General features: G+C 51.3%; 1 protein-coding gene across 2 annotated transcripts in view; it reads left to right on the top strand.

Annotated features, from left to right (window-relative positions):
- The first annotated feature begins 423 nt into the window (after positions 1-423).
- MED12L (mediator complex subunit 12L) overlaps positions 424-13,395 on the top strand; it is a 329,841-nt gene continuing 316,869 nt past the window's right edge. Inside the window, exons 1-2 of one of the 2 annotated variants that reach the window (XM_033402722.2) lie at positions 424-708; positions 1,556-1,772. In XM_033402722.2, the coding sequence (XP_033258613.1) occupies positions 1,674-1,772 (99 nt within the window). In that variant the 5' untranslated portion in view covers positions 424-708; positions 1,556-1,673. The remainder of the gene's footprint in view (positions 709-1,555; positions 1,773-13,395) is intronic. The other variant, XM_049710167.1, reaches the window with a different exon arrangement.

Here is a 13,395-nt window from a genome sequence, read left to right as displayed (position 1 = left end):
TCGGGACAGACCGGGCCCGCCTCCGCGGCTCCGGTCTCGCAGGGCTCGCGGCAGGTGGCCCAGCATCAGGGTGCCCATGCCCCAAAGCGAGCGGGGAGCGCGGGAGGATTGGAGCACCGAGGTCTCCCCTGGAGGATTCTCCCCCGCCCCGCCCCCCCCCCCCCACGCCCGGCGCAGGTGAGGTTTCCGGCTCAGGCCACGGGGATAGCGACCTTAACAGAGGTCGAGGCGGACAGCGCAGCCCGCGGCCGGGAGAGGGGTCCAGGGGACGCCCCCTCCTTCGCCCAGATACACCCCAGGGCCAGCCTCGGCGCCCGGGCCCGCGGGCTGCGCGCTCTGCAGCTGCGAAAACCCGGAGAGGCGGATCGGAGCGCGCTCGCAGCAAACTCCTCCGCGGTCCGGCCGCCGAGCTGGGCATGCTCAGTGCGGCCGCCGTCCGCCAACTCGGAAGCTCGCGCTCCCCGGCCTTGGGGGCGAGAACGCCGGCGGCGGCGAGCCGGCGTTGCCCGCCGCCCCCAGACAGTGGCAAACTTCGCGGCCTCCCCGGAGCTCGCCCGGCCGAGACTGATACCTTACAAATCAGATCAAATCCAGTTGCCTCCCCCCGCCCCCCCCCTCCCGCCCCATCCCAACCCGAATCGTGGAGGCTGCGGCCGCCAAAGTGCCGCCGCGGCTGGCGGCCCCTGACCACTAGCCGGGGACCAACAGGTAAACTGTTGGGGGCGGGGGGAGGGAGAAGGAGGGCGGCTGGGGGTGGGCGGGGGGTTGGAGGAGCCCGAGATGCCCGCGGGCTAGCTACCCCCGTCGGCACTCGCTGCCAACCCTCCTCACCACCCCCACTTCCCCAGCCCCTGGAGGGGCAGCAAAGGGTTAAGTCGGCCCCGAGCCACCGTGAGCACGGCCCCCTCCACCCGCTGCGACCGCTAGCAGCGCGCCTCGGCGTCTGCCCGGAGCCGCCGAGGGGACCGGAGCCGCGGATGCGCCACCGGAGCCCGGCGGGCGTCTAGGAGGCACCGGCCGCTTCCCCACCGCCCGCATCCCTGTCTCCCCCACCCCCTCCAGGCCTGTCCCCCTCCTTCCCAACCGGGTCCGCGCCCAGGTGGCGGGGTTTGCGGGGCGCGTGGCGGCGGGGGAAGGGTCCCTGCTGTGGAAGAGGGGGCGGGGGCGGGCCGCTCCGCAGTCTCTTCCTCGGGTAGGCGGGCCACCCGCGCCCAGGGCAAGCACTTGAGCCACCTGCCTGGGGCGCCAAGAAAAGTTTTTTTACCCCCGCCCCGTGCCCCTCCCCCACCCCCACCCTGCGCTCAGCTGGGGTGGGTTTAGGTCCATTGGTGAAAAAAGTCACACGTTCCCATCAGCTGCTCCTCCCCCTGGGGACAGGGTGGTGGGGAACAGGAGGCAGGCGCCTCGGAGGATCCAGGTGGACCTCCAGCCCCTCCGTTGGCGGTGCGTCCCGGGGCTCCAGCGCAGCAGGGTGCCCGCCGAAGGCTGCCCCCATTAGTGCGTGTCTGCGTGCCGGGCAGCGGCAGCATCCAACCTGCTTTATTCCTGCCTGCAGCGCCACACGAGCGAGGAGGGGGAGAGGGAGTCTGTCTGCAAAGTGCTGCTCCCTGGTGCTCAGAGGCGGCTGCTCCAGCTCCAACTCTCATTCATTTCGCCGGTTAACATGAGAGATCATGGCCGCCTTCGGGCTTCTCAGCTATGAGCAGAGACCGCTGAAACGCCCCCGGCTCGGGCCGCCGGACGTCTACCCGCAGGACCCCAAGCAGAAGGAGGTAAGGGCGCCGGCGGCCTCCCCGGCAACCGGGGCCGCGCTCCGCAGCGCTGACCCGGGGCCAAGTTGGCCCAGCGGGCATCGCCGGCGCTGCGGGGGAAGGGTGGGCAGGGGGACTGGCGGCGGGGGCCGGGCTGGGGGGCTGGGGGACCCCCCGGCGGTGGAGACCGAGCGGCTGTCAGTCCCCGCGCGCCACGGGGGCGCTCGCTCTCCGGGTGCCGGGTCGCTTCCCCGTTACCGGGCCTTGCACGGCGCAGCCGGGCGCTTCACCCGGTTCTTCCCTACGGAAACCCTCCAGCTCCCTCTCCCCGGCTTTTGCCTGCTTTATTTTTCTCCCCGCCGCTTCGGTAAAGCCTCGTAAACTTTTTGAAAAATGTTGGAATGCAGTGCATCCGACACAGGTCTTGGGTTTTGCGCCAGCCGAGCAGGGGCGGCTGTGGGTGGGGTGGCGGAAGACCTTTTCTGTTCAAATTTTCCAGTTTGGAGTGGAAGTCGTTTTTGTCGAGGTGATGAATATTTAGCTCTTGTAACGTACTTCTGTCTCCCCTCTCCCCTTTAAAAATCAATATGAAAGGGAAACACTGATTTTCATCCCTAGAGGCGATTGGCTTAATTGCTGGAGACTGTTTTGTATATGTAAAGGCAGTCAGGTTACCTTGGAAGGGAATAGGTCCTGGGATTGCTTGTTTCTTTGAATGAAATTAATTGGAGGAACCTGGACTCTTCCACTAGCTACACTAGCTTCGATGGCTGGAGTAACCATGGCATTTTGAAGCCTTGTATATGTTTGTTAGTAGTTAACAAGTAATTATGTAACAACTCTCCAGTTATAATGATCACCCCTGGCTACGCCAATTTGCCCTGGGATTTGCTTTTTTTTTTTTAAGATCACCTGCTACCCAGCTGTGCTTTCTGAGTTTGCCAGCTGCAGCCCACCCATCCTCTGTTGTCTTCAGCTAAACATGAAGTGAGCACATTTCAAAACTTCTCTTTCTGGGAACCTAAAAACCTTCTATTAAAAGTTTACAGGCCTACTGACATCACAGAAGGGGCTTTGTAAAGAAGGCCAGGAGGGTCCTTAAGACTTCCCTTTTGATGAATGTATCTATTTCAATAATAAAGGAAGAATGCTTGTTCTGGTTAAACTGTTTTGTTAATAATGTTTCTGAAAGATAAGGAGTGACGACTCCTTTTAGAGGTTTAGCATATTAAACGTGTTCGAACATCCGTGGAGTAGTTCACATCGAAGCTTGGAAGGTTTTACAGGTGTTTCTCAGCAGAGGCTTAATATGAGGATAGGCGTTTGATGAGATTTTGCAGATTTCTTCCCTACCCATTTCTCTCCCTGCTACTGCCACCCAGAATAAAGTTAATTGTTACAGACGAAATAACAAACACTAACAACCAAGTATAGAGAAAGTTAATAACTTAAGCATTTGTGGCAGAAAATTCTTAAAGTTTTGGTGGGGCCAGGGACATATCATCTTGTAATTAATGTCTTTTGTCACATCTTTCCAGAGGGCAGCATAATTGATAGCATCTCCCCAGTTAAGGGATGGGGGCCTGGGATGCCTTGTGGGGTTATTTAACATTTATACCTCAGGTCGACACTCACTCAGGGTTGGGGCCTCTATGATTCTGGAAAAAAATACTTTTGGATTTTAGGGTATTTATGACATTTTATGGAACTCTAAAACTGGAAGTGACCTTAGAGCCTGCTTTTTGTAACTTCCTTTGGACAAAGTGAAACTGAGGCCCAGGAAAGCTTACCTGACTTAAGGTGTGTGGTGAATCAGCAGAGAGGAGTTGGATGACCAAAACGGTATCTTATGTCAAGACCAGTACTGTGCTAAGGATGATTTATGCTAAATTGTGTTGTTCTGATATTATTCCCTTTCCCCAGAGGCAACCAACATTTTATCCCTCTGGAGCAGAGTCAGAGTTATGTGTGGCTGTAGCCAGATTTGAATACAACATGGAACAGGTGCTTGGCTGTTTTGGGCGGTGCTGTGGTGAGCAGTGTTTCACAAGCTTCGGTTATTTATGCGTCACCTCAACATTTCTCTTCTATCCCTCTATCACCTGTACTTTTATTCTAATGTTTAACTTTTAGGAAACCTTTTCTGTGTCTTAGGCAGTAATACACAAGAAGTCATGGATTTGATGTGATATATATATATATATATATAAATTCATATCAAATCATGTATATATCTCATTTAAAATTTTTATTTATTTGATGTTATATACACACACATATGATTATTCATATTGAAACAAGACCATAAGGATTAAAACTTTAAAAAGTTCATCTAAAACCACTGGTGTATTCCATCAGAGAGACCTGTCCCACGCTGTGGGAAATGCTGATTTAATGGAGGAAGTGTGGGCTTCCAAGTCTGGCAGACCTGGAATTGGATTCTGGTTCAGCCTCTTTGCATTTGTGTGGCCTCGGGCAAGCCGCATCACTTCTCATTTGTAAATTAGCATCATTGTGCTGTTGAGAAAAACTTGAGAACCCTGGTTCTAAACGCATTACATTTTTGTGAGAAAAACCCTCCTCCTGGTAAAGCTATTCTTATTACTGGAGCTGCAGCTTTTACTGCTGTTAACCCGGACTAATAGTGTTCTGGAAACTAGCTCCCGGGGGACAGGATGGGACCCTTGAATGAAGACCTCCTGTAGAGAGGTGGGGGTGGGGTGGGGGGGACTGGAAGCTTTAACCTGCTTGATCGATGGAGTCTGTTCATTTGAGAGCTTGCTGTGCCTCAGCGCTCTGCGGGACTTTAGTATATCTTGTGTTATAATACTTTACCCTCTGTCTTCAAGCCTCGAAAATAGGGCACCAGAAAACTGTGAGTTCTCCTTGTTTCCGCCTTCTCCCTTACACCCCATAATACACCTGTCAGCACGTCTTGTCCCGTCCATTTCCCAAATATATTTCCAGTCCCTCTGCCGCTCCCCAGTTTCACCTCACCGCTCACCAGTTTCCACTTCCTTTCTGCTTCAGTCTGACTTTTCTCTGCCCCGGGGCTCTTACACATGCTACTCTGCCTGCCTGGACCCCTGTCTGCCTTTCCACCCGCACCCGCACCCGCACCATTCCACCCTGCTCTCATCACCGAATCCTGTGGTCAGGAGGGTAGGTGGGCTCTGGAGCCAGTGTGCTTGGTTTTGAATCCTGGCTCTGCTGTTTACATATACTCCTTATTCTCCCTGTGCCTCAATAGCCCCTCTTGTAGAGCCGGGATGAGAATTCTACCTGCTCCTTAGGGCTGTTGGAAGATTATATGGATAGTAAACATAAAACACTTAGACCAGAGTATGGCATGGATTCAACACGCAAATATTTGCTGTTTTAAACTACCGTCAGGCCTGCTTCTTCATCATTCAGGTCTCAGCCCAGCGGCCTCCTCAGAGGCCTTTCTAGTATACGTAGACAATTTGTAATTCTGTATTTATTTGCATGTTGCCCCCAGCCCCCCACTAAGGGGTCAGAAACGAGGGCAGGGATGAGAGCTGTTTAGGAATCCCTGAAGTACCCGGCACCTAGTGCAGTTAGTTCCTAGCTGAGGGCATGGACACGTGTAGGAATTTATAAATGAGAGTGGGAATGAATGAATCAAGAGAAATCTGGCGACTGAGGGGTGTCAGGGAGAGTCTAGGTTAAGGCAGAAATTATCCTTGCTGTCTACTTCGGAGGCTCCAAGGCTGAAAGCAGAATTAAACTCTAGAAGTAGAAAGGAAGAGAAGTTTTACTTCCAGGGTAGAAGAGGCCTAAATAGCTGAATAGTCAATGTTTCTAGGAAATCAAATTAGTTAGAAAAGTAGGTTGGGGCAACGGTGAGATTTCTAGGCATCAGGAGCCATAGAACCCCGCCAGCAGGGTCCAGAGGGGAGGATGGCTTGGTGCGCAGTGCAGAGGCTGCCCGAGGACCAGCAGGGTCCAGAGGGGGGGATGGCTTGGTGCGCAGTGCAGAGGCTGCCCGAGGACCAGCAGGGTCCAGAGGGGGGGATGGCTTGGTGCGCAGTGCAGAGGCTGCCCGAGGACCAGCAGGGTCCAGAGGGGAGGATGGCTTGGTGTGCAGTGCAGAGGCTGCCCGAGGACCAGCAGGGTCCAGAGGGGAGGATGGCTTGGTGTGCAGTGCAGAGGCTGCCCGAGGACCAGTAGAGCGTGATTTGGGAGGGCATGGGGGTGGGGATGGCTCCAAATGGATAATGTGTCACACTCGACACACCTGTAGGACTTGTTAAAAACAGATGGCCCGAGTTTTTCAGATTCAGTAGGGCTGAGGTGGGACCCGTAATTTGCATTTCTAACAAGATCCTGGTGATTTAATGCTGCTGGTCCGGGGCTCCACTCTGAGATACTAACCTAGAGCGAAGGTGGCATCCGATTCTGCAGGGGCTGGAGAGCTCTTCCAACCCAGGCAGGGCAGGGTTAGACATCTCTGTGGCCGAAGTCGCAGTAGTTTGGTCTAGCAGCCAGCTTAGCCAGGGTACGGTGGGCTTTCCCCAGAAGTTGTCCCCTCTCTTAGATCTAAGGGAACGAGTCAGAAAGTCTCAGCCCCCCTCCAATGGCTTTCCATCACACTTGGAATAAAACTCAAATTCCCTACTGAATTAGGCCTTCGAGGCCCCGGCCGTCATCTGCCCCTTGGTCACTTCCACAACCACTGCCTGTAGCCAGACCACCTGGCTTTGCGGTCTGGCTCCATCACTTACTGCCTGTTTTTTTTTTTTTTTTTTTTTTTTTTTCGGTACGCGGGCCTCTCACTGTTGTGGCCTCTCCGGTTGTGGAGCACAGGCTCCGGACGCGCAGGCTCAGCGGCCATGGCTCACGGGCCCAGCCGCTCCGCGGTATGTGGGATCCTCCCGGACTGGGGCACGAACCCGCATCCCCTGCATCGGCAGGCGGACTCTCAACCACTGCGCCACCAAGGAAGCCCCCTACTGCCTGTTTTGACCCAGATATGACCTGTGGAACGGCGGTGGGGTGGGGTGTTCCTACTTATTTGTTCCTACTTCACGGGGTTGCTGGGAAGATAAAATGAGATTTGAATGGTGCCTGGCACACAAACGGTGCTTAGTACAGGTCAGCTACTCTTAGTATAACCCCTCCCTTGTTAAATGATCCCGGGGCTTCGTTATACCTGTAACATCCCCAAGACCCTGCCCCTTGGAGATCTGGCCCCTCCTGATTTGCTTAGCCGCCTCCTGGCTGTGTGGTAGGACCACTGGCCACCTGTCTCCTAGCAGGCCCAGCTCCTTAGTGTTTAGGTTCTTGTCCCTTGCTGCCCCTGCGGTCATGTCTCCTGTCATTTACTTATAGAGACTAGCTGGCAAGGAGACCTTCTTTGTAACCCATCTTCTCTTATCCTTGTTAGTTCATTATTTTGTGTTCATATGTTTTGTGGTGCTTGTCACTGTCAGAAATTCCCTTATTAGAATCCTTATCCTCTCCCTGGTCTTCCTTCCACACTAGGATGTAAGCTGCAGAACAGCAGGGGCTTGTCTGTGGCGTCCACACTTGTGAACTGCCTATTGCCTGGGATGAGACTGGGTGCTCAGTAAATAGTTCTCGAAGAAATGAATAAAATGCAGACAGAGCTCTTAACGAGCAGTTATGAGTATTTATAACTCTTAACTGTCCCAATGCTTGTTTTATTTTGGTAACGCCTGTTTTCTTGTTAGCATCTAAAACCCTTAAAACATTAAATGCTTGTTTTAGTGACAGCTGGGGAGGTTGGGGGGAGGGGCGGTGAAAATTTGTTTCTTAATAACCTCTGAGAGGGAGGATGTTGATGAAGTTGCCCGGGATGAGAGGACAGGTTGACCAGTTGCCTGGGGCACCAAAAGGTGGAGATGTTTAGGGAGAAAGCTTCCGCCTGAGATGAATTGGCTGGCCCCAGGGCCCCGTCATAGACCTCCCTGAATAGCAGTGTTTGGGAGGGGCCTCTGTGTATTTAACTTAGTCCTCCTGAGACTCTTAGGCCAGAACCAGTGTAAAAAGCACTGGGTGAGAGGCCCTGTTTCTTCCACTGCTCACAGGAGTGTTGCCACAAAAACTTTGTGGCGGAGGAACGCAAGTGGCTGTCATTTCTCAGGGACTGCCAACACCTGCAGCAGCGTTGTCAAAGATGCTCCTTAAAAATGCCGCCATAATGCGCCTGCCTCCACCCCAGACCTGCTGACTCAGAATTTCTGGGAAGGAGGTTGAGGAATTTGCATTTTAAACGCGTTTTCTAGGTGATTCCCAAAAACACGAAGTTTTGAAAGCCACTGCTTTAGTTTGTGTCTTTACCTGTAGAGACCGTTGTAAGCCAGACTCCCCCCTTATTCCCGCCTGCTCCTCACTATTTGATGTGTTGGAGTCTTCAGACAAATACACTGTTCAGAGTGTTAGTATAGTGCAAATGCATTTAGCTACTGTCCCCCCTGAAGTTCTGTTCTAATACCCATGATTCCCAGCATAGGCTTGTTTTCTGTCAGCCGTACATGGTTTATGGCAGACGAGAATTCCATGCCTTGGGCTTGAAATAGCCACAGCTCCCTTCTGTGTGCACTGGGCTAAACTTGGGGCTCAGGGGAGCCGTTCTTGCTTTGTCCCATGAGCATGTTCTTTGAACTTATTGGGGGCTACAGAATTTGTATTTGACTTTGGGACTGGGCTTTCAACTAGGCTCTTTGGGGACTCATGTAAAGCTGTTAATTTGGGGTACAGCCACCATCCTTTAGCCTGTTGGGTATTTCACTTAGTCTGGCACCTGTAGAGGTAAAATGTGATTCCTTAGGAAGACGGAGGACCAGGAAGTGAGGTCTGGAAGGCAGACTGCCTTGGCTGGGCGCTGAGTGGGAGAAAATGAGGATAAGCAGAGCCCTAGGATTTCAGCTGAACCGGTTAGCAGTGCCTCTCAGGGGTGTGTATCCATCCAGGTGAAAATAAAACAGAGGTGGGAGAATGGAGTAAGTGGAAGTTGGAAATTCCAAAGAATTGTGATGTATTTCTTCTGAAACTCTCCTTTAATGAGGTTCTGAACCCCAGCTGTGAGGCTTCTTGACAGACTAGGCAGGAATTAGAGAAGGTAGAGGGATCCATAAGAAGAGTGAGCAGGATTCCAAGTTCCCTTCCCCAGCGTTCTCTGAGCAGCGATGAAAGGAGCTGGTGGCCTAAGCCTGGAGAAGGGCTGACCTCAGAGCCTGAGTGGGGAAGGCCAGGCGGGAGAGAAATCCAAGGGAAGTGTGGAGGGAGGCGCCTACCTCCTACACATTCCACTCTGAGAAGGGAACATGGAAACGCTTGGACTTCTCATTGTTTTTAGAGGATTTCTGAAGTTGGGTGATGACAACAAGGGAGTTCATGGTACAGTCCTCTCTATTTCTCTGTTTTGGAAAATTTACATTAAAAAGAAGAGTGTCATTATGTTACCCAATAGCATGATTTCTACTTTAAAAATATATGTCTACGTAATCTGGAAGGATTATCACCCACACGTAGACAATTGCTCTCTTTTAAGGATGGGTGTAGGGGTGATTTTTATTTTCTTTTTTGTACTAATCTGTATTCTCCACTGTTAACAATAAATGTGCACTACTAGTGTCATTGGAGGAAGTAACTTAATTATTAGGTAACTTTGATTGGGTTTACTGGAGTGCATCTTTGTTGTTGGTTCCAAACCACGTTAGAGCCCCTTGAGCTGAGGTTTAGGCAGAGGGATCTTGAGGGTGTAGGTATAGGCACTTGTGACGTGTCAAAGCTGTGATGAGGCTGGGTTAGGGCTGTTAGGTCAACATTCCAACCCTGCCACTTAAGCTGTGTGATTTGGGGTGCTGTGTCATTTTCCTCACCTATGAGCTGGAGAGAATAATACCTAGTCATCTAGAGTGTTTTGAATGTGGAAAGAGTATTGTAAACTTAATTTTTACCAAATGTTGAGGTATCAATTCAGTGGTACCAGCTGATTATTAAAATTTCAGGAATTTTGTGAGCTGGTTAATATCATGCTGGTGACTTGAAATTTGGCATCAAGGGAGTATTTACACCAAGGAAATTGGCAAATGCTACGCATTAGGGGTTTTTGTTTTGTTTTAGTTCTTTTGAAAGCTGGTTGTTAAGCGTTTCCCCACACAGTGCTGGGTATGGTTGTATGTGCCAGATGCCTTGTTGGCTACTTTACCATCATTCTTATCCCTGTTTCCCCTACTTGCTTCCCACAAAAAAAAAAAAAAAAAAAAAAAAAAAATTTAAAGCCAGATCCCCACTTTCTTAGCCTCTCTTGCAGCTTGGGGTGAGCATATAACTGAATTCTGGCTAAAGAGATTTAATAGAAATCTGCTTTGTGACTTTTTGGAGAAGAATATTTTTCCTTGCTGAAAAAAGTACAGGCAAGGGAGAGAGTGCCTTCTCTTACTGCCCTGATAGCTCCTTAGCTTCCTATCTTTGGAAAATTAATAAGAGGATATGATGGTTGAAGCTAGGGCACCTGTCTTGTTACCATGAGGCAGTGAGCCTATGGATGAAGAGTGGAGGTGATTCAGTGGCTTTATGAAATTGTTAAGCTACTGAACTGACCTTGACCACCTCTCCCTGGACTTCTTGTTAAGTAAACAAGAGGTGTCCACATGGTTTAAACCATTGGTGGGCCAGTTGTCAATTTCTTGTGTCTGAAAGCATTCGAAGGTTGTCATGGTACTTCCCATTTCTATTTTGTCCCCCTCAAACCGTCACAGCATGAGCCTCTTCTCCCAGAGAATATACATTCCCAGAACTCTCCTACTGTCCGGCTTCCTAAGTACAGCAAGAGACAAAGATCACCTGTACCTTGTCTGTTTGGTGCTTAATTCTGCAGAGCGCCTCTCAGAAGCTGAGGGGATGTGGAAACGGCTCCTTCATTTGTTTCCATTTCTGGCAGAAAGAGTGTTGGTGGGAAGGGAGGGAGATCCCTATTGGGTTTTGTTTGGAGAGGGAGAGTCTGTGGGTCTGTATCATTCTGGGGGGGAACGAGATGTGTTTAGAGCTAGAAAGGAGCTTAGAGATAGGTCGCTCTCACTTTCCTCATTCAGTACAAGTGGAAGTTGAGTCCCAGAGAGGTTAAAGTGACTCGTGAAGGCAGATCTTGGCCAGGCACTTGTGTGCCCTGATTTGTTCTTGCGGCTTTACTTGGCCTCCCCTCTGTACACGGCTTCCACTTCTGGTAAACACCCTTGTGTTGCCCTGGCAATGAGAACTACTCTGCACTTTAGGGTACCCAGTGCCTCTGTGAGAGCTGGGGACTGTTCAGCTAGCCATTTACTTGATCTTCTCGGAGCCCGCCAGAACCTTGTGTGGTGTCTCCTCAGCTCAGGCGCTCTTGTCGTCCTGTTTTTTGGTGGGAGGTTCTCAGCCCTGTGCATGGCCTCTGGTGCAGATGGCTCTGGCGCTGGCCTTTGTGGGCTGTGTTGGGGATTGAGCCTGTCCAGTTTTCATTTTCTTGGTTGAGATTCTCCTTTATTTATGGGTAGCTCTCTTGGAGATACAAACACACAAGCTGCACCAGTTGCCCACTTCCAGGGAGTGACACTTATACATGGCATTCTGTATACAAAGGGATCCCCCTTAGTTATGAAATGCTCGGGCATGAGAAGAGGAGAAAAATTTTAGCCCCTGGGTTTTATTTGCCATGTTCTGAAGGAAGCATGACTATATGTGTGCATGCCAAACGGATTCTGTCATCCAGTCACTATTATTGAGCACCTTGTAGGCATTTTGCCAGCCGTGGCTTCATGAGGACAGGGCCTAAGACTTGTATTTCCTCCTCTGTCTCTGGCTTTGAGCACAGTGCCTGGACCAAACCTCGGACTCAAAATGTCTTTTACGAATGAAAGTGTAAATAAATGCTGAGAGCATTGGGTATGGTCCTGGGCCCCCAAAGGTTTCAATACAGAGCAGCGGTTTTCATCTGGGGTGGCCCCCTATGGACACTGGCAGTGTTTGAAGACATTTTGGGTTGTTCCAGTTATGGGTGCCTGTGTGCGTGCATGTGTGTGCGTGCATGCACACGTGTGTTAACTGCTACTGGCATCTGGTAGGCAGAAGTCAGGGGACGTCGCTAACACTCTCCAGTACTTCAGACAGTCCTCACAACAAACGCTTATCTGGACTCAAACGTCAGTAGTTCCCAGGTTGAGAAACCCTGGTCTGGAGGGAGTGACAGACCTGTAAATACGGGATACAGTGTTTCACATGTTATTCGAGGGGAATGTACGAAGTGCTGTGGAGACAAGCGGCAGTGACCTGCTTTTTTTGTTTGTTTTTTTTTGTTTTTTGCGGTACGCGGGCCTCTCACTGTTGTGGCCTCTCCCGTTGTGGAGCACAGGCTCCGGACGCGCAGGCTCAGCGGCCATGGCTCACGGGCTCAGCCGCTCCGCGGCATGTGGGATCCTCCCGGACCGGGGCACGAACCCGTGTCCCCTGCATCGGCAGGCGGACTCTCAACCACTGCGCCACCAGGGAAGCCCAGTGACCCGCTTTTTGACAGGACCTGGTAGAGGAGGAGATTTTGAGCCTTGGACTTGGAGGGTGCGTAGCAGTGGCAGGGGCTGAGGGTGTGGTGTGAAGGGTCACAGGCCAGGAGGAACGTGGGCTGTGCTGTGAGCCTGAGGTGTGGTATGGGGCGTGCAAGGGGCACCCAGGTCAGAGTGGGAAGGAAAGATCAAGTTATGGGGTCCTCTGTGTGCTGTGTGGAGGCCACGAGGTGGCCGTTCAGGGGTGTTAGGGGAGTGAGATTTCAGATGACTAAGGGTCTCAGTTTGAAGGGATGGCGCTTCTGAGGGTCACAATGAGGCAGAAGGACTGACGAGCTAGGTGGTCACTGACGTTCCAGGCCTCGGGGGTGGGGGCGGTGGATTAGGTTTTCGTGGCTGCCATAGCAAGGTACCACAAATCAGGTGCCCTGGAACGATGGAAATTTATTCTCTCGCAGCTCTGGAGGCCGGCTGTCTGAAGGGAGCGTTGATGGGCTTACACTCCTCTGGAGCTCTAGGGGAGAGCGTTTCCTTTCTGCACCCAGCCTCTGGTGGCTCCAGGCATCCCTTGGCCTCTTTGTGACCACATCTGTCTCACTTCCACTTCCGTCTTCACATGGCCTTCTCTGTGTGCCTGTTCTCTGGGTGTGCCTGATAAGGACACTTGTTATTGGATTTAGGGCCCACTTGGATAACACAGGATGATCTCATCTCAAGATCTTTAACTTAATTACATCTGCAAAGACACTTTTTCCTTTTTCTTTTTTGCAATTAATTTTTTTTTGGAGTATATTTGCGTTAAAGTGTTGTGTTAGTTTCTGCTGTACAGCAAAGTGAATCAGCTATATGTATACACATATCCCCTCTTTTGGATTTCCTTCCCATTTAGGTCAGCACAGAGCATTGAGTAGAGTTCCCTGTGCTATACAGTAGGTTCTCATTAGTTATTTACTTTATATTAATACATAGTAGTGTATATATAAAGACCCTTTTTCCGAATAAGTAACACTCTCACAGGTTCCAGGATTTGATTGGGATGTCTCTTGTGGGTCCTTTTGGCCTCCTGGGCTTGGGAAGAAAGAGTAGGAGAGAATTTAGGAGAAAGGTTATTGGGGCGGCAG

The sequence above is a fragment of the Orcinus orca genome, chromosome 5 (assembly GCF_937001465.1).
Source record: "Orcinus orca chromosome 5, mOrcOrc1.1, whole genome shotgun sequence".
NCBI lineage: Eukaryota > Metazoa > Chordata > Mammalia > Artiodactyla > Delphinidae > Orcinus > Orcinus orca.
This window is presented reverse-complemented; position numbering and strand designations above follow the sequence as displayed.